This window comes from Dipodomys ordii, unplaced genomic scaffold, assembly GCF_000151885.1.
Source record: "Dipodomys ordii isolate 6190 unplaced genomic scaffold, Dord_2.0 Scaffold168, whole genome shotgun sequence".
In the NCBI taxonomy this organism is placed as follows: domain Eukaryota; kingdom Metazoa; phylum Chordata; class Mammalia; order Rodentia; family Heteromyidae; genus Dipodomys; species Dipodomys ordii.
Window position 1 is genome coordinate 2803940 of NW_012267384.1, and position 18372 is coordinate 2822311.

General features: G+C 33.8%; 1 protein-coding gene across 3 annotated transcripts in view; it reads right to left on the minus strand.

Moving 5' to 3' along the window:
• The window catches only part of Scfd1 (sec1 family domain containing 1), a 106497-nt gene that overhangs the window by 56780 nt on the left and 31345 nt on the right, over positions 1-18372 (minus strand). For all 3 annotated transcript variants that reach the window (XR_001175709.1, XM_013033464.1, XM_013033463.1), the window contains 4 exons: positions 8145-8284; positions 5635-5725; positions 4485-4558; positions 3654-3735 (listed from right to left, as the gene is read on the minus strand). Coding sequence is in view for 2 of the 3 variants with exons in the window: in XM_013033464.1 (XP_012888918.1) it covers positions 3654-3735; positions 4485-4558; positions 5635-5725; positions 8145-8284 (387 nt within the window). In the remaining variant the exon portion in view is untranslated. The remainder of the gene's footprint in view (positions 1-3653; positions 3736-4484; positions 4559-5634; positions 5726-8144; positions 8285-18372) is intronic.

Genomic DNA, 18372 nt, shown 5'->3' on the forward strand with positions numbered 1-18372 from the left:
AATAAGACATACTCCTGCTAATAAAAATTTACTTAGGGGCTGGGAAGGTGGCTCAGTGGTAGAGGGCTTGCTTTGCATGCCTGAGGCCCTGGGTTCGATTCCTCAGCACCAAATAAGCAAAAAGAAAAAAAGCCGGAAGTGGCACTGTGGCTCAAGTGGTAGAGTGCTAGCCTTGAGCTGAAGAGCTGAGGGACAGCACCCAGGCCAGAGTTCAGGCCCCACGAGCTGACCCAAAAAAAAGTAAAAAAAAAAAAATTACTTAGATTTATAAATGTTTATAAAGAAATATTAAAAAGATGAAACTAGCAAAGTATTATGGACAAGAACTACTTCAGGTCAAAATTTATAGTCAGAGGGAGAGTATAAATCACTATGCTACACATAGTGATAGTTCACATAATGATGGTAAGGGCAAGTATGGAACTCAGTGGTAGAGTACTTGCTTAGCTAGCAAGCACAAGGCTCTGGATTTGATTCCTAGCACAGCACAGCCTAGCAAAACAAAACAAAACTAAATAAACAATAACAAGAAAGACCTCACAAAACAAAACAAAAAAAAGGTTCTTAAAGTAAATATGAAGTTGGAAATTTAATAATGAAAAGATCAAGAAAGAAATAAAAATAATGAAGTTTATGGGCTCAATCTGGCAAGAGAGGAGAAACTTAAAATATCAATTCTATCAGAATTTTTGTATCAAAGTAATTTCTGCATATATGATTTACTAAGTATAACCACAATTTATATGTAAATATTTATACACTTTTTCTGTGATATAAAAAATTTTTGGTATTGGGTCTCCTAGAACAGTCCAACTAGGAAAATTGTATTCTCTTATATGCATTATTTTCCTTCTGCAAAACAAATGTTCTTCATAGAAGTTTCTTTAAATCAGATCTTGTTAGGAATGTGTCTTCTTTTAGTTATAGTAAATCACTGATTCATAAATGCCTAACATTTAGATAAAATTACTCACCATCTTGAATAATTTTTGGGTATAGGATGCACTACAGCCTAAGCTGAAACATTTTCATTAGACCAGGAGGTCTTCAAGCAGAATGCTTATTTCAAGCATGTGCGTCTTGGGACATGATCTATCTTGGACAGATAGCTTAGCTTAACCTGAAACACTGACCTAAAATCACTGGTGTAAATGATAATTACCATAAAAACTTTAAAAAGAAATTGTACTTTATTAAGTACTATTTTCACCAACTGCTTTTTTTTTTTTTCTGGTTCTGAGGTTTAAATTCAGGGGACTTTTGGCCTTTTCTGCTTAGGCTGGAGTATCACTTGAGCCACACCTCCATTCTGGCTTTTTGCTGGTTAATTGGAGATTAAGAGTCTCATAGATTGGTCTGCCTGAGTTGGCTTTAAATTGGAATCCTTAGCTACCAGCTTCCCAACTGCCTGCTTCTTGTGATTTAGGACTCAAGTCAAATATGACCACCTAGAAGCTGATGTGCTTCATCACTTAAGCACAAGCCTTTCAGTCACCTCTACAGCCTCAATTTACTTTTGTTATTCCTAGCACTTAAATGCTTGATATTCTGCCTTCTTTTACTGTCATTATTATATAAGCTCCAAGAGAACAGAGAATTTGTTTTGCAAACTATAACATCTTCAGGACAGGAGCACAATAGTCACTCTATAAACATGACTATTAATTTAAAGAAAATTTTCTCAAACCAAAGTTCCAGTTTCTAATTTATAAATAAAGATTACATTTATGGAAGGTAGGGGTATGTGTGTGTGTGAATTTTCCGCTCAAGGCCACTGGAACCACAGCTCCACTTCTGGCTTTATGGGTGTTAACTGGAGGTAAGAGTCTCAAGGATTTTACTGCTCTGGCTGGCTTTGAATGTAATCCTTACATCTGGCTTCAACGTAATCCATACGTGTCAGCCTCCTGACTAGCTATGATTACTGGTGTGAGACACTGGCACTTGGCTAGAAGGAATGTTTTTGTTTTTTAAATAAAGTTACTTATAAAAGTAACACTGCATATTCCATACTTTCAATACTTAAATGTTTTGGGTCATCCCAACCAGTTTAGTATCAGGAGCTAAGCTTGGCATTTTTCTCATTTTATAACTGTGAAAAGTCAGAATGTAAAATAAAAAAAACAAAACTTTTAATGAAGAGAAAAGGGGAATCTGTCTCTCACATAAATCAAAGGAAATCCATGGAATAGACTTTTAAGCCTTCCTAAGACTATCTTTCTAGAATTAATTTGCAGTAAATGCTAGGATTTGAACTTAGGGCATCTACTTGATTAGCTTGCTTTCTTGGCTGGCACACTCTAACCTGTTAACCACACCTCCAGCTGGCTTGTTGGTGGTTAATTTAGAGACAGAGACTCATAGGCTTTTCTATCTAGGCTAGCTTTGAACTATTATTCTACTGATTTCAGCCTCCAGAGTAGCAATATTAAGATTTCAGACATTAGCCACTGGTGCCTAACTAGAAATTCACTTTAGTTGTCTATTTGTACATAGTACCTAGGCAAAGAGCAAGTACTCAAAAACTTCTGGGTTTGATCTCACAGAGTACTTATTGCATAATTTTATCTTAATATATGCCAGTAAGAGTCAAGATTTTTTGGGGCATGAATGTTTACTTTCTTATTGGATTCATGGTCTCAGTTAAACAGATGGGAAAAGCTTTTTGTCATTTGGTAAGAGTTATAACACAGGGAAGTGAACATATTAGCAGATACAGATTACAATTATAATTCTATTCTTATATGTACATGAGAAATATCAAGTATTAGCATCAATATGGGAAAAAAGACAAAAAACTTATGTTGTCAGCTTGACAGAAATTATGCAGGTTTAAATTTCATGCTGCTACCCATGACCATTACCTATGTGTATTAGCTCCCATTTACTGCTCTATGGCTTTTTAAATACTTAAACTATAAAATATTTCTTCATACACCCAAGACATTGTTCACTTTTATTTATTTTTATTGTGAAAATACTGTACAGAGGGGTTACAATTACATGGGCATGTTCATTTATTTAGACAAGCAGCAATTATACTTTTTTTTTTTTTTTTGGCCAGTCCTGGGGCTTGAACTCTGGGCCTGGGCTCTGTCCCTGAGCTTCTTTGACTCAAGGCTAACATTCTACCACTTGAGCCACAGTGCCACTTCCATTTTTTTTCTGAGTAATTTACTGGAGATAAGAGTCTCATGGACTTTTCTGCCTTGGCTAGCTTTGAACTGCGATCCTCAGATCTCAGCTTGAGCCACTCATGTCTAGCTTATACTCATCTTTTAAAAAGCAATTGTGAATGTATTATATCAATTGAAAGGATTTTTAAATCTAGAATACTGATAATGAAATACATGTCTATTTCTTAATAAAGTAAAATGTACAGGCAGTTTTGACACAGTTCAACATAAAAGAAATATCATGGATCCAAGAGTATATATTAAAATAATTTTCTTGGTTAATCACTTATCTTTCCTGATACTTTTCTCATTTGTAAAGAAATGAACATGATACCTTTTCTTTCTATAATTATACTTTATGTTACAATGAAAGCTCAATGAGAACATGAAAGATGGAAGAACACGAAAGCATCTTAGAAAGTATAAAACCCTATATAAACACAAGTCAAAATGTGAGGGGGAAAAAGGTAAATTTACCTTTATATGCTCTAAAACAGCAGTGGCAACATTTGTATGGAGATCAATAAGTCTTTTTTTTTCAAGGAGTTCTGGCAAAGAACTACAAATACCAAAAAATTGAAAATTAACCATAACATTTTCTAAGAAAATTATTATAATGACTTTAATAAAACTCATGACTGTTTCCTCTGTGGGAACTCAGAATACTGAAACAGTGATAAATTGACAAGTTATCAACTAAATTTACTTTCCAGGCTTGAGTAGATATAGCTTATCTATCTATAGCTATTGAAAGTTAGCTCTACATCTCAAATATAAACAGAAAACTGACCATGAAATTTAGATGACATTCATAGTATTGAAAAACTGCTTTCTCTTCAATAAGACAAAAAAAACTTCTGGAAAATATTAAAATTAATAATTGCTTCCCTATTATTTTCCTAATTATCCCATCAGAAATTTGAAATGTTCTGCTGTATCTGAAAGGGGACTGAAATCACCTAGAAGATATTAGACAATTTATTTCTTCAAGTTCAAACTGATTTTGTTATTACATTTATTTATTACTATTAAAAATACTAATTCCCCCACTCCCCCTTCCCGCTTGGTGCAGTTCTGAGGCTTGGGCTGCTGTCCTGGAGCTTATCTGCTTAAGACTAGTTACTTTGGCTTTCTGGTGGTGAACTGAAGATAAGACACTCTAGGTTTTTTTTCTCTGGGCTAACTTTGAACCACAATCCTCAGATCTCAGCCTTCTGAGTAGCTAGGATTACAGGCATGAACTACCCGCACCTCCAAAATCTATCTTATCAACACTAAGACTTCAAAGAGAATATACTGTGTACTTACCTAACAGCTGATGTTAGCTTAGCAGTATTATCTGAAAGCATACTTATGGCTCCTTCATCTTCCCCTTCTAGTCCCTAAAGGAAGAGAAAAAATAAGGCTTTATCAACTACTCAAATTTTTCAAGCCCCCACACAAAAACAAAGGTAAGGTTACTGATAAGATTACTGATAAGAAGCCAGGCGCAGGTGGCTCACGCCTGTAATCCTAGCTACTCAGGAGGCTGAGATATGAGGATCCTGGTTCAAAGCCAGCCTGGGCAGGAGAGACCATGAGACTCCTATCTCCAATAAACTACCAGAAAACCGGAAGTGGCGCTGTAGCTCAAGTGGTAGAGCGCCGCCTTGAGCTGAAGAGCTGAGGGACAGCACCCAGGCCCAGAGTTCAAGCCCCACGACCCCCCAAAAAAAACAACAACAAAAAAAAGATTACTGATAAGACTTAATTCAGTAGAAAAACTATTCTCCTAGGGTGCAGAAGGCTCTGGACAGTAATCTCAGCTACTCAGCAGGCTGAGACCTGAGGATCATTGTTCAAAGGCATTCAGGGCAGGAATGTCTGTGAGACTCTTATCTCCAATTAACCACCAGAAAACTGGAAGTAGCACTGTGGCTCAAGTGGCAATGCACTTACTTTGAGCTGAAGAGCTCAGGGACAGTGCCCAGGTCCAAAGTTCAAGTACCATGACCCACCAAAAAAAACCCCACAAAAATTATTCTTCTCTAAGGGGCAAGCATACACACACACCTGTGCGACCCCACGTGTGTGTGTGTGTGTGTGTGTGTTTGTATTTCTGTAGTCAGCTGGCATTTAAGATGAGCTAGAGACTTGCAATGCACAGCTGAATTCTAAAGTTAAATCATAGTGGTAGAATGATCAGTACTGGAAAATAATATTTCTAAAATAAAGTCACCTGTTTTTGTACAACATTAAATATATATATATTTGTATATTATATATTATATAAAATATATAAAGATATATTTTAACCTTTTGACTAGGTTTTTGAAAAAGCCAACTTAAGTTGAGAAAAATTAGGTTAGTAAAACAATAATGAATGACCTTGAACTTTTGAGATAAAAGAAAAGCAAACTTGTCCTTCAAGATGTCCTACTTCTTCCTTATAATACTTACAAAGCCAACAGAACCTTACCATAATACTTTTAAGTCGTTTGACCTCATCTTCTTGTGCTCTGTAAGATTCTAGTTCTTGCTGAACTGATTCTGCAACTTCTGGGAATGGACTAAAACAATATTTCACAAGAGGAACCATGAGTATAATATTAAAAGATTGATTTTTGTGTGTATTTTGAAGTATATACATGGAATTTTTATTTTAAATGTGCTTATTTAGATTTGGATACATCTTATCAATAACATGAACAAAATCCATTCTGCATAAACACTGTAGCTTTAAAATAAATACTATAATTTTTATAAATCTGAACAAACTAAAATTTTACTTTTCATTAAAGAGATCACATAATTCCATTTAATTATACATAGAACAAAAACTATTTAGTAAGTGAAAATTAAAGGGAACAGAAGTCATGGTATAACAAATGTTAATTACTATCCAAAGTAACACATAGAGTAGAAAGGTCCATTCAATTACATTAACAATTTTTTTTTGCTGGTCCTGGGACTTGGACTCTGGGACTGGGGCTTGTTCCTGACTCCTTTTGCTAGCACTCTACCACTTAAGCCACAGCACCACTTCCAACTCAGCACTTTAATATTCTCTCTGGCAAAAATAGCATTTTTGTGGGCTTAATGCCAAAATAATATCCTCTATTAATAATGTCTTTCTTAAACCAGGTACCAATGGCTCACTCCTGTAATCCCAGGTATTCAGGAGGCTGAGTATTATGATTTAAAGGCACCCTGGGCAGAAAAATCTGTGAGCCTGATCTCTAACTACCAAAAAGCCAAAAGTGGCTCAAATGGTAGAGCACTAGCCTTGGGAAAGAAAGTCCTAAAGACAGTACCCAAGCCCTAGGGTTCAAGTCACAGAACTGGCACACAGAAAAAGTCTCTCTAATGAAGTATAATTTCTTCTACCTCCTCATTTTGGAGGGAAATGAAGACTATAGAACTCTAAAGCAAAGGTATTACTTAAGATACACTGTAATTGTACTTAAAACTGCAATAGTAAGAAACAGAGACCAAGAAAATGAAATTTTTCTCTGAAAAGGAAGTCAAATTTTTGTTACAGCAGTATGATTTTCTAGTTTTAAAAAAGCTTTTAAGTATAAAAATAGATATATAAAACACCCTAACATGGTGAACTGTCCATCCTTTTTAAATATAAATGTAAAATGAAATAAAAAGAATGAATATAGCAAGAATACACTTCACTAACTTTATCAATAACATTCCTTTGTTGATGAAAAACACACACTTGTTTCTGGGAGAAATGAATTTTTGGTTTAGAATGACTTTAGCCATGATGGCCACTAAATAAGTTTTATATGTAAATAAACCCATGAACTATCCTAAACTTTAAAGAGACATGGCTACACACAAGACATGGCGATACACATTTGCCTACAATAAACTACATTCCAAATTAAGGTTTTTACCTATTATTTATTTATTTTTTGGGTCGGTCATGGAGCTTGAACTCTAGGCTTAGGTGCTATCCCTCAGCTCTTCAGCTCAAGGCTAGTGCTCCACTACTTGAGCCACAATGCCACTTCCAGTTTTCTAGTGGTTTACTGGAGATAAGAATCTCAACGACTTTCCTGCCCAGGCTGGCTTTGAACCACGATCCTCAGATCTCAGCCTCCTGAGTAGCTAGGATTACAGGTGTGAGCCACCGGTGCCCGGTGCCCGGCTTCACCCATTATTTCTTATGTACTTTGAAAAGTTCTCTAGATCTCAGGCTTAGTTTCTCCATTCACAGGTATAACAGGATTTGTATGAAAGTAAACACAGAATAAAAAGCAAAAATTTCACCTCAGGATTTCCCTATAATAAAAGCTAAATGAAAGGCAGAGATAGTTTATAAAACCAGAGTCAGTGAAGGCAAAAACAAAATACAGAAAAACTACACCAGCCAGGCACCAGTGGTTCACGCCTATAATCCTAGCTATTTATTTAGGAGGCTAAAATTTGAGGATTATGGCTTCTAGCCAGTCAAAACAAGGAAAATCTGTGACTCTCTTATTTCCTATTAACCACAAAAGAGCCAGAAGTGGAGGTGTGGCTCAAGTGGTTTGGTGCTATCCTTGAGCAAAACGGAACAGGGACAGTGTCCAGGCCTTGAGTTCAAGCTCCAGGAGTGGCACATATACATACAATCTGTATAGTCTACAAAATTATGGGATGACCTTATTGAAGACAAGTATTCCTCTACAAATTAACAACAAATGAAACAGGAATTTGGAAGAAATGGAGCAATTAAGACACATACCGATGGACTAATTATTGGTACCATTGGTGAAAACTACCATGATCCTTTTTTATTCTTTTTTTTTTGTCTTTTTCTTTTTTTTTTTGGTACTGGGGATCGAACCCAGGATGTTGCGCTTGCTAGGCAAGCGCTTTGCCACTGAGCTACATCCCAGCCCCCCCCTTTTTTATTCTTAAACTTATTAGGTTAGACAACATTTGCATTTTTCTTTCAGGGGTAAATCTTTTACATACAGATATTTCTCTTACCTTCCTTTATGTTTCTGCCAAAATTTATCAACTGGAGTTAAGTCGTAAGACTTCTTACTTTTTCTCTTTGGTCTAGCGCCAGCTGGAGAGTTTTCTACTCCCGAAGATTCTTCTAAATTTACTCTGTTTAAATGGAAATCCTAGGAAAAATTTAATCCATTAAAAAAAACTGTTACCTGAGTTAAGAGCTATACCAGTTTCTGCAACAAAGAAAAAAAATCTAGATTCTTGATGCCATTTCTAATATTTCCAAGGACAAAATGCAGATTTAAAGTTTAAAAGGCATCCTTCTAATAACTTGTTCTATGTTCTTTTGTTTATGAATTTTAATAGGCACAGATATAATTAAAATGTCAGATTCTTATATATTCTTTAGAAAAGTATTTATAATTTTATATATTTACATTTGCATATAAATATTTTTTATTGTGAAAATACTGTACAGAGGGGTTACAATTACATGGGCAAGATAGTGAGTACATTTCTTATCAAGCATTGTCAAAATAAGATTACATACTTTGAACTTTCTTTTGTCATTCAATAATGAGAGCTCTTCTATATTTACATATGTCCATTGTCCTCATGCTTATCATCCATGTTTGTCTGTACTAATTTATTTGACCAGAAAACTGTTGATGCCTGGTTGTTTCCAGTAACACATATTCTGATGTGGTACTTGATTGATGGATTATATTTTTTAAAAAAACTAAATTAGGGCTGGGAAGGTGGCTCAGTGGTAAAGCGCTTGCCTTGCATGCCTGAGGCCCTGGGTTCAATTCCTCAGCACCACATAAGCAAAAAGAAAAAAGCCGGAAGTGGCGCTGTGACTCAAGTGGTACAGCGTTAGCCTTGGGCTGAAGAGCTGAGGGACAGCGCCCAGGCCCAGAGTTCAGGCCCCAAGACCGGACAAAAAAAAAAAAACAAACAAAAAAAAACCAAAAACAAAACTAAATTGGAAGCTACAATAATATTCTCTTTCATATAAATTCTAAGAGCCAACCAGACTAGTATGTGCTAAACTTCTGTTATGATTAATTTTAATCATATTAACCTTGATCTTTCCCTTAACAAAAACCCCAAAACAATAGACAAAAATGAAAAGTATCTTTTCTATCCTCGATTTTTCTTTTTGCATTAGATCTGTGACTTCCCTCAGGTAAAAGTAGCATTTTATGGGCCAGCTCTACTCAACATTAGTAAGAAGATAAAAAGTGGCAATTGCAACACAAGTAAAAGAATGATGAGTAAGAAAGAAATTATATAGAGAAATTACCAAGCATAACTGCCAGAATCATTTTAGTTCTAATGTGTTTATCTACACTTTAATGATTAGTCTATATCTTAGCAAGTGTACTAAGTACAAGTTAATTTCCTGTAAATAAAGCAATGTAATTATACTGACTTTGCCATTTCTTTTTCTGTGACATGCATTTTATTATTTATTTTCAATAAATGGATGGACATTTTAAAGAAATTTTATTGTTAAGTAGTGTACAAAAAGGTTACAATTCCTAAGTCAGGTTGTGACTACAATACATCTTGACCAATGTCACCTTTTCCATTGGTCTTCCCCATTATTCCCCCTTCCCCTTCCATCCCTACCTTCAAGTTACCTATTTTAACTGTTAATATACTGTACAATAAAACTTGCCATTTCTAACACAAAAATCACAAAAGAAAATCCCTTGAAACATAGATATAAACTGGCAGATTAAAGATAGAAAGGGCTGCAAAAACAGAATGTGCTATATTTCAACCTGTTAATGATTGTCTTTCCTAATGCCTCCTCACTCTGTAACTGAAACCTTTTCAATCCTCTCACTTTTCTCACCCCCACATTGAATTCCCATTTTGTATAACAAATCATCCATACAGGATAAAGGTAATAAAAATAGCACAATGGAAAAAGTACATTAAACAATATAAAAAGTACATCAGAGAAGACAACTAGCTTTCAAAAAATCATCTAAGAAATTAAAAAAGTTACTGGAGTCAAATATCCTTTCACAGTTAAGCTTTATTAACTGGAATTCCTAGTGAAGTACTATTTCTATGGTGATGACACAGCTCATTTAAATAAAAGTAATTTGTTATCAAAATTGCTGCTTCAAAAATAGAAAAGCCTACTAATACTAAAGTGTTGATGGAACACTTAAAAGTACAAAATGATAAAAGAATAAAGAAGAGTTCTGAGAAATAACAATAGCTGCAGGAACATTTTCATTGTTTGCCTAATAGCAAATAAGGAAAAGCAATTTCAATCTTGAAAACTGGGAAATTAGAATATTCTGCAGTGTACTCAATCATATAAAAGCAATTGAATGTTTATGCACAAATAAAAATGTAATTAGTTTTAACATGGTAGAGTCTAATGTGTTTCTACTGATAGGTACCTTTTCTTGACTTAAAAGACTGGTCAGTGATGCCTCAAATCAACTAAATAAATCCCATTACTAGTGCTGAAAATATTGTGACTCATTCAGCAGGGCTTGTTCTTTCACAAGTTAAAGTAGATCAGAAGAGCCACAGACAACTGTTAAAAAAAAATCTTTTGGATAGCAAAAGACACATACTTATGTAAACCTAAAATTTAATATTCAGATGTGAAAAAAGTGAAGAAAAATTTATTTTGGCAAGAATTCACAACTCCTTTTACTCAAAATACTGTTATAGCACTCACTGAACAGCTACATGATTCAATAGACTCTGGAATGATGTCAACAACCAAAGTTTTCATACTATCTTACACCAAGAAAATCCTTTAACTTATACTACATTCATCACTAAGAGAGAAATACAGTAGAAGAGGGAAAAACATACAAAAGAAGGAACACATTTCTTTTTTTTTTTGTCAGTCATGGGGCTTGCACTCAGGGTCTGGGTGCTATGCTTGAGATTTCTTGCTCAAGACTAGCATTCTATCACTTTGAGCCACAGCATCACTTCTGTTTTTTTGGTAATTAATTGGAGATAAAGTCTCACATACTTTCTTGCCTGGGCTGGCATTGAACCACAATCCTCAGACCTCAGACTCCTAGGAAGCTAGGATTACAGGCGTGAGCCACCAGTGCCCAGCTCACATTTCTTAATAATGGAAGAACGAAAGGAAAGTACCCCCTGGCTTCACCACAAGTCTCTAGCTCCTCCTTTACCCTTTGGCAAAGAAATATGCCTTCAACCATTTGAAAGTGTCTCTTACTTAAGAATGCTATATAACAAACAATCAAACAAACAAGTGTGACCTTCCAGAGAAAACCTTCCTCTTAAGAGGTTAAGTAGTTTGGAAACTAGGATAGCATCCATGAAAAATGATAAAGCCAAAAAAAAAAGTATGATGTTTTATACTTAGGTAACACTAATTTTTCTGAGACCTGGAAATTTTGGATACTAAGTTCCTAATTTAAAAAATGGTCTAAATTTGTTCCTACTGTTCTTGAATGCTTCAAAGCCAGCTTCAGGTCATCATCTGATTTAATGGGGATTATACATAAATAAAACGATTTTGAAGAAGTTCCTAGAAACTGAAATTGTATTTCTGTGAAATCAATTATAGGCAACTATTAAACAATCAGTTTCTATAACATAGATAACTATAGAACTCATTAAGAAAATTGCAGAAGCTTGGAAAGCACTACAAATTACACATACTATATGTGCTACCTGTATTGTCAGTATAAACACCTACAGATTAAGATGGTCTTCTAGCCAAAATTATATAAATGTGCATTTATAGTAACACTGCTCTCTCTTTTTTTAAAACTGTTCTCTTGAATGGCTAAAGAGACAGTAACATTCAGAATGATGGGGCTGTGTAGGTTTTAAGTTATTTTAAAATTTAAATTCAAATGATTTCTGCTATACATAGTCATGTTTCTTTGGCTTATTAAACCCATCCTGTCAAATAAGACTCAAGTATAATGGGATCAAAACATACCTGCTAGAATAAAGCAAGAGACACCAGTCCTAAACTGATGCTTTTAGATCGTGTTTAAAATTATTACCAATTTAACTTTACAATTTCATATGACCACGACTATAACAAAATAAAATCTTTTAACTTAGGAGGATGAAAAACACTATGGTGTGCTACAGAGTATTCTAGTAGCAATAGTTCCTGATTCTAAACTATGGACTTTAAGTACGATTTATCACTCTTAGGAACCACTGCTTTTGGAGAAATGGCTAAGACTATGACTGGGAAAAAAATGGACACAATGAGCCAGGCGATTTTTAATTCCTGAAAGCAAGGAAGATATCAAAGATTAATGGGAATACGTAGGCCAGTATAACAGGCCGAAGATGATATAATTTGCATGTCAAAATAATTATAACTGTTTGATAACATCTTTAATAAAATTCCATTAGTTTATTAAATAACTCAAAAAATTAACTAATCTCACTGATTACCTTTGCAGATGGCTAGGGCATGAACTCATTCTGGAAGTTGTCAAATAAAGGAAGAGAATCAAGCATTTGTCCTAAGTAGTTGATAAGAGAATAAGCATGTTAGCTACAAAAGATGAAGGAATGGCAGTATTAGAAAGTCACCATTTGCCACCAGTTTTTAATATAAATTAGAGGAAACACTAATACTAAAATCTTTAGAAAAAACTTGTGGGAAATTCTGAAATGATCATTCTTGATCAAGTTCATCAATAACACTATTACAGAAATGATATACATTCTGAATTTATAAAAGAGAAACTATATAATGCTGCTGTTAAGCAGTTTTGACAAAGAATTGAATCAATTCTAACGGAACTGAGAAGCATATTAAGTGGTACCAAAGGATATAATCAGTCAAATAAATCATAAAAAATTCTACAGAATAATGATTTAATTTCTCTGAATAAAAAGTTGCAATAAAGGGCAATGAAAGGAACATTGTAAAATGATAGACTAAAGAGTTGTCAACCCATACAATGTACACAAATAAGCATTTGAGCAAACCAACTGTAAAGATGTGTCTCTGTAATAATTAAGATACAAGAATATGGAACTGGTATTAGATATTACCAAAGACTTATTATTTTTGCTGGGCATAAAAAGTAAAAACTTTTTTTTTACAGATACATGAAGTATTTATGTTGTAAGATAATATAATGCCAAGGAAGCTGGATGATGTGTATTGGGTTTTATTACAGAATTCCTTATGTGGTTTTCTCTGATCCAGAGGATTGAGTCAAGGCCCTCACATATTCTAGGTAGGCCTTTTACCACTGAGTCATCCCCTAGGTCCTTGATTTTACTTTTTTCTTTGAAATATTCCTACATAAGAAAAACCTTATAAAAACAGTAGAACCACAATTATTTTCCCTTGCCACAGGGAATGTCCAATTATAGGATTTTATCATCCTGAATTGGAGTGATTTTTACAAGCAGAGCTCTCCCTTGACCATGCAAATTGGACAAGAATCTGAAAGTCTATGAAGAAATATTATTTTGTGCCACTAAGGTTTGAAGAGTTTAGATTGAATTGAACAATCCAACCTATTTTAGTTCAGAGTCTAAGGTACTTTATAAATGTCAGCATTTGAGAAGCTTGTTCATTGTTATTAAAGCAGAAATCCTTACAATCAGAGCTAGAAACCCATGCTATGCACACTCTGCTGGCAATATACAAACATTTTCTACCAGTCATTGTGTATCACTTTTAAGTCATAAGCAATTTATTCATTTTCTAAGCTAGTAAAGAATTGGGGCCAGTTTATTCCCAGTACTGGGGCTCGAACTTGGGGCCTTACACTCTCCCTGGGCTTTTTTGTTCATAGCTAGCACTCTACCTCTTGGGCCACATCTTTACGTCTAGATTTTTGTTTTTTTAATAGGAGATAAGTCTCTTGGATTTGTCAGGTTGGCTCCAAACTTAGATCTCAGACTCCTAGTAGCCAGATTACAGGTGTGAGACAGGACCAGCAAGAATTGGAGCCTTATAATTAAGAGCTGCATTGTTCAAAATTTGCTTAATTTGACAAGTAAGCACCTTGAATGTGTTTATCATGAATTGAGATGTGATATAATTATATAATATGTCAAATCGATAGGATTTTATATATGAAAACGAAATTATAAAAATATATGATCTAAGCTGATTTAATGTTGAAATAGTAACATTTTAGATACATTTTAGGGGTTACACTAGTAAAATAAATTTTTCCTTTTAGCTCTTCACCTTTTTAGTGTGGTTACTAAAAAAAAACAATCTAAGATTCACAAAAATGGAAGGATAACGGGTGAACAAATGCAGCAGCAGTATTCACTAGACACTATGTTGAAAAGGAACTAATAACTTGTAAGTGGAGACAGGAAGTAGAAACTGGGAGAGCAAAAGAAAGGGGTGACACTGTCTAAAGAAATGTACTCATTACCTCATGTAACCATAACCCACCCCCTTTGTACATCACCTTATAATAATAAAAAAAGAAAAAAATCTAAGATTACAATGACAACAGGCATTATATTTCTATTACAAATCATTGATATAGAATAATTGAACTTAGGCCAATGATGACAGAGAGAAGAGCAAATGAACATAAACAAAAATGATACAGTAGGAATGAGTATCTCAGTTGAGACCAGCCTGGACTACATGGAAAATTCTAGTCCATCCTGGGATAATAGTGACACTGTCTCAAAACACCAAAAAAAAAAAAAAATCAACGAAAGGATAGAATAACTTAAAACAGTTTAGGAAACATTTAATTGAAAAAGAAAATCCCTATAAAATGCTCTATTATCAATATAGAAACAAATGTTATAAAATTTTACTTTTTAAGTATCTAGGATATAGGGGGAAATGGCAGTACCAAAATTAGATAAATGAATTCATTTTCCCTTAAAAAAACTTGGCCCAAAGATCAGCTAGAGCAACATATATGGGATATTCTGAATTCCATTAAAAAATGAAGGCAATCACACTTTTTGCTTTTATTTAGTTTACATACCTCAATAGCAACTTCCCTATCTGTAAGTATTATTAAAATATTCATTAGTTTGGATGAAATAAGTTTATACTTTAATTAAATAAAAGTTTAATTAAATAAAAGTATATAATTAAAGTTTATTTAATTAAATAAAAGTTTATCCAAGAAGTTTTACATTGATAAGGATTAGAAGATCAAAAGAGTATCAACCTTGGACTCAAGGGATCAACTTTGAATATGGCCTTTATTTTATTGCAATCACGCATCTTTAAGAAAATGGGTATGTAAAAATGCTGATAATATTTAAAATATTTTTTATTTGGAAACAATTTCTTATAGTATTCTAGAGTGGCAAAGAAAGGGTACACTTTATTAAGATGCTTGTATATATTAGTATAAATTTCAATTTAATATTTCATTAAGAGTCAGCAGCAAAGTCTTAAAGAACAAAAAGATTTCTAGATTTGAAAGACAAAAAACAAACAAAAGGCAAGATGAATAAAGATCAAGTTGTCCTTTTGACAGGAGAATTCTTTTCAGTTCAATCAAACTCATCCTGCCCACAACCAAGACATAATAAAAAGAAATCATGACTTTCTTGTTACTAATTTTGCTTCTCCTATTCCAACAAGGAAGGGACATTACAAAATGTATTTTTCTGTGTGTATGTGAGTGCATTTCTTGTCTTAAATGATAAGTAACCATCTTTGTGACATATAGGGAAGGATAGTTGTTTCAAAGGTCTAATAAATAAGTAATCCAGATTTTCAGGCAAAGATGATTGACATTTAAAAAAAAAATCAAGCTACAATTTTAACATTTCTACGTAGAACTTTTACTCCATCTAGTGGATGCAAAAGGTATAATATTAAGAATTTTAAAAGATTTGGAGATTCTTATAGGTAGCAAGTTTGAATTAGCAAGTGATGGTGTGGTTATAACTTTATGACAACTCAGTAATAGTATCTCACATCCAGAAACTTCATTAAAATGAACAGAATTATATATTGTAATTTGTATGACTATAACCAGTTTCTCCGAAGACTGTCAACTCTTCATTATGTGAAGATTAAAACAAAAACAATCCTGTTAGTATTTAGTTTTACTATCTTTGATTTTATAAAGTTTAAACATAAAGATTAGAAAATAAAAATTAGTGTCATAGTGTAAAAACTCATATTCCTTATTATTCTCATTGATCCTCCAAGAGGACCAATACTACTTTTGATTGGTTTGGGGAGATCTCATATCCCAATTTTTCTTGACAATAAAGAACATATTTCTTTATTCTAAACTTACCTGCACATTTATCTTATCTTCTAAACAAACAGACCTCTTATTTTAATTTTCTCTATCCAAAGAAGTCAAGAAGGAATCTAGAACTCCAAGTTCAGGAGTTAGCAAAGATTTTAAGTCTCTGCTCTGAACAGTCTCCTCTACACTCATGCTAGTGGCAGTGAAGAGGTAATCCCTACACTGAATGCTTTTGTATGTCTCTTACAACATGGGCAAAATCTGCCCTACTTCTGTAGTTATTTGCTACAAATGAATGCCAAATGGCTACCCCTTGTATCCCTCTGAGATGAATTTTTAAAAAATCTTTCACACATCTCATACTCTGGATTCTTTCTTGACCTATTAGTCTACAAAAATTCTAGTTTTGACATGCATATCATCAAATGAATATGGCAAACTTCTATCTGGAATGTTCATTTCCAATATGGCTACATGATATTCTACTTTTATCTCCATTAGATCTTTTCTCAAATGTGATTTTGTCTATCCTAAGAGTTCAATCATGTTTATTTATTCTCCTACTTTCTACCTTAACATTACATGTTTATTCATTTTCCTTTTCTCCTCCTAAAATGTTGTTTGTAAGTTTCAGGAAAACAAAGGTAGTATGGTTTGTTTGTTTCTTTGTACTTTCAATAATGGGGGTTGAACTCTGGGCACTATCACTAATGTCATGTCCCCAGTGCTTTTTGCTTCAGTTTACTGATAGGGTCTTGTCTTGTGCTTTTGTCCAGGTTAGTCTTAGAACATGATCCTACTATCTCTGAGTAGCTGGATTATATGCATGAAGCACAATTGCCAACCTTTCTTTTTCAGACAGGATCTTGTTAACTTTACCCACGTTAACCTCAAACTTCCATCTTATCTCTGCCTGTTGAGTAGCTGAGATTACAGGCACAATCTTGTCTAGCCAGAAATGAGTCATTCTTAATCTCCTACTATGTCTCTTAAAATCAGCTTCTGTGTTTTATTACTTAGGACTTAATTAGAGGTTCCTAATCCTTCTTGCCTTCTCTAGGACAGAAAAGTGATTAAAATTGCTAATTTCCATGAGTAATCCAGAATGTTTTATGTAAACATTTTAGATCTAATAACTTGTATTCACAGGGATAAGTTCTTAATTGTTGCTTAAGTCTCGTATCCCTTTTATGAAATGGCAGGCAATCTTTGCAATAATAATGTTATTACATACTATAATCCATAGAACCTCGGACTAAGTTAGTAAATTAGAGGACTTGTTTTAAAGCCAATGACATGTCCTTAAACTTTGTACAAGTAAATTCAATATTTAGCTGACCATAAAAGGATGAAAAAACACTTTTTTTTTTTGGTTTTAAAGATAAAATTAGATATAGGGAATGGCTAAAGAAACCATATGATGTAATCACTAAAAAAAAATGAGATACTGTTGGGAGAAAGAGTAGGGAGGGTGAAAAAGGATTACTATGGTCCATGTTTGGCATGTATGAAAACAGTACAAAGACAGTTGTTGCTGGTGGATCACACTTATAGCTAGTAAGGAGGCTAAGATCTGAGTACTGTGATTTGAAGCTAGCCCAGGCAAAGTTGAGAGAATCTTATTTCCAATTACCCAGCAAAAAGCTGGAACTTGCTGAATGGCTCAAGTGGTAGACTGCCAGCTGTGAGAGAAAAAGCTGAAGATCTGAGTACAAGTCCTAGTACTAGCACAAGAAAAAGAAAGAAAATCAAATTATTTTAATAAGGGAGAGTCACAGGAGAGTGAAGTTGATTGGAATACTCTGTAAGTGAGGAAATATCATAACGAAGCTGTTAGATACTATACAACAAAAAAAGTAAAAAAAAATTAAAAAGTGCTGTATCATTTTAAAAAATGAAGTTTGATTCTCAGATAAAAAAATTCTCTTCTTAGGGAAAACACATTTTTAAAACAATATGAAAAAAAATATACCTACTCGTTTTCTCGTTTCTTTTTTCCCCCCATTATTGCCAACAATACCACTAACTTACTCTATAATTTAAAGGTCACA